We start from the raw sequence: 2,321 nt of genomic DNA, 5'->3' as shown, positions 1-2,321 counted from the left end.
TGGCATAAAAATGGAGAGGTAGTGTTTAAAAATTCACCTTATCTCCTTCTTCTACATGGCAGATTATCTCTTCAGTAGCAGGATTCAAGACGGGAAATTTCTTGCCACTCACTGAATCATGCCATTCATTGTTTATGAAGATCTGTAGGGATGGAAAATAGGTTCAAAGGTTTTTAAATATGCAGCAAGGTTTGGAAATTTTTATAAACCTAAAGCATTACACAATGCCTAAATGATGCCTATTTCTTCACCATTGAAAATTTATTGGCTGTTTAAGACATTCTGTGCATGAACACACACACACTCTCTCTCTAAAATAAAGTCCATACTACTTTTAAGTTTCATGAAGATACATACTCATATCAACCCTAGGAAATACAGACTGGAGCAGACAATCTGGAAAAGAAAGATTTTACCTGAAATAGCCATGAATTTGAGGCAAGAGTCGAGGCTTTAGTGGGCTGCATCTTTAAAAAACTTTGCTTCTATTTTACACTTCAATTTCTCAACATTCTCATTTTTGGCTACTGGTGATTTGATATCATAAGTGACTACTTTCTAATCCTTTATCTTACTGTTTTAAAGCTAGTAAAATAATTATGCTAAAATAAACGATTTTAAAATAAGTTTGCTCAGAAAAACTTAGCTAGTGACATGATTTCAATGACTTTGTAAAAGCATAGGCATTTCATTCTCTTTTTCAAAAGAGTCCCTGATAATTTATTTGTCCTCAAATGAAATCAGGTACTACATTTCTTAGTGATACCTATGACATACATCTAAAGAAAGACAGAACTCTAGGAAATATAGAATTTTGTTTTGTGTGCAGTATAAAATAATAGAAATATTAAAAAGCATCTGTATGTCATTTTAAAAGTCTCAGTTTCAACTTTTACATCATTGAATTTGCATTTCATTAAGCAGCCAGCTTTGATATCTCATTCACTTTTCAGTAGAGAAAAATACTTGACGAAGTCAAATTAAGAAATACCCCTTTAGTGATGAATAAACCTATGTTCTGTTTCTGACAAAAGCTACTATTTCTTCTCTTTTCATCCCTTTATTGTGTATTCCATTTTTACTTATTAATTTGAACTATGAAAATAAACACATAAGTATATAATATGCAGTCATAAGTACAGTATTTGCTGTTACATATTACAACTTTCTGTTGGACTTATGAGAAGATGAACTACTTTATTTAATCTGGAATCATGGGTAGTTGATACATGTAGTTTCACAATTGGAAAGATGTGGAAACAACCCAAGTGCCCATCAATACATGAGTGGATCAATAAAATGTGGTATATGTATACCATGGAGTACTATTCAGCTATAAGAAACAAGGGTGATATAGCACCTCTCGTATTCTCCTGGATAGAGCTGGAATACATTCTACTAAGTGAAGTATCCCAAGATTGGAAAAATAATCACCACATGTACTCACCAGCAAACTGGTTTCACTGATCAACACATAAGTGCACATATAAGAATAACATTTGTTGGGTTTCGGGCAGGTGTGGGGGGGAGGAGGGGATGGGTATATGCATACATAATGAGTGCAATGTGCACCATCCTGGGGGTGGACACGCTTGAAGCTCTGACTTAGGAGTCAGGGGGGGTAAGGGCAACATACATAACCTAAACATCTGTACCCCCATAATATGCTAAAATAAAAAATAATTAAAAAAAATAAAAGAAGGGTGGCATATGCACTGGGTCTATAACATATACCTTAATTCTGACACCCCTCCTTACTTGATATTTAAAGATAGGTTACTGATAGCTCAACCCTGAGGGAGAGTGTATTGAAATACCCCCTCCAGGTTTTAATAAGTTACTATGCTAAATGCAAGTTACTTAGTTATTAAAATTTCTCCATTGATCATTATCAAGATTATACATTGCTAGATCAGTTACTTATATTGTGTACATTTGTCATAAATGTAATCTTTTAAATCAATATACGAGCATTCACCAACTTAGATATTCTATCATATAGCTTCAATGACATAGATTAAAATTCTGTCAAATTACTGAAATATTTGTTACTATGTATCCCTAAATTCTTGAGTCCCTTGTCTCCTATACATCCATTGTGAAATTTGTCCCTTTTTAAGTAGTCATTTTTAAATGTCTGCCTTCCCTCCTAGGCTGTAGGCTCCATAAGGTCAAGGACTGTGTTTGTTTAGTTTTCTGGTTTATCCTCAGTGTCCAACACAATTCCAGCCCTCAAGTGACTTTAGCCTCAGTAAACAGTTCTTAAGCACAATTGAATCAAATAACCTACAATCCATCAGCTACCCATAGCTATGACCCAT

The 2,321-nt window shown here is 34.1% G+C and overlaps 1 protein-coding gene across 1 annotated transcript in view; it reads right to left on the bottom strand.

Annotated features, from left to right (window-relative positions):
• Positions 1 to 2,321, bottom strand: part of LOC105810419 (aldehyde dehydrogenase, cytosolic 2-like) — a 99,123-nt gene that overhangs the window by 82,905 nt on the left and 13,897 nt on the right. Inside the window, exon 2 of the mRNA XM_012644415.1 lies at positions 38 to 142. Coding sequence (XP_012499869.1) covers positions 38 to 142 — 105 coding nt within the window. The remainder of the gene's footprint in view (positions 1 to 37; positions 143 to 2,321) is intronic.

The sequence above is a fragment of the Propithecus coquereli genome, unplaced genomic scaffold (assembly GCF_000956105.1).
Source record: "Propithecus coquereli isolate 6110/MARCELLA unplaced genomic scaffold, Pcoq_1.0 Scaffold211, whole genome shotgun sequence".
In the NCBI taxonomy this organism is placed as follows: domain Eukaryota; kingdom Metazoa; phylum Chordata; class Mammalia; order Primates; family Indriidae; genus Propithecus; species Propithecus coquereli.
The sequence above is the reverse complement of the archived record's forward strand: the minus strand, read 5'-3'. Positions and strand labels throughout refer to the sequence as shown.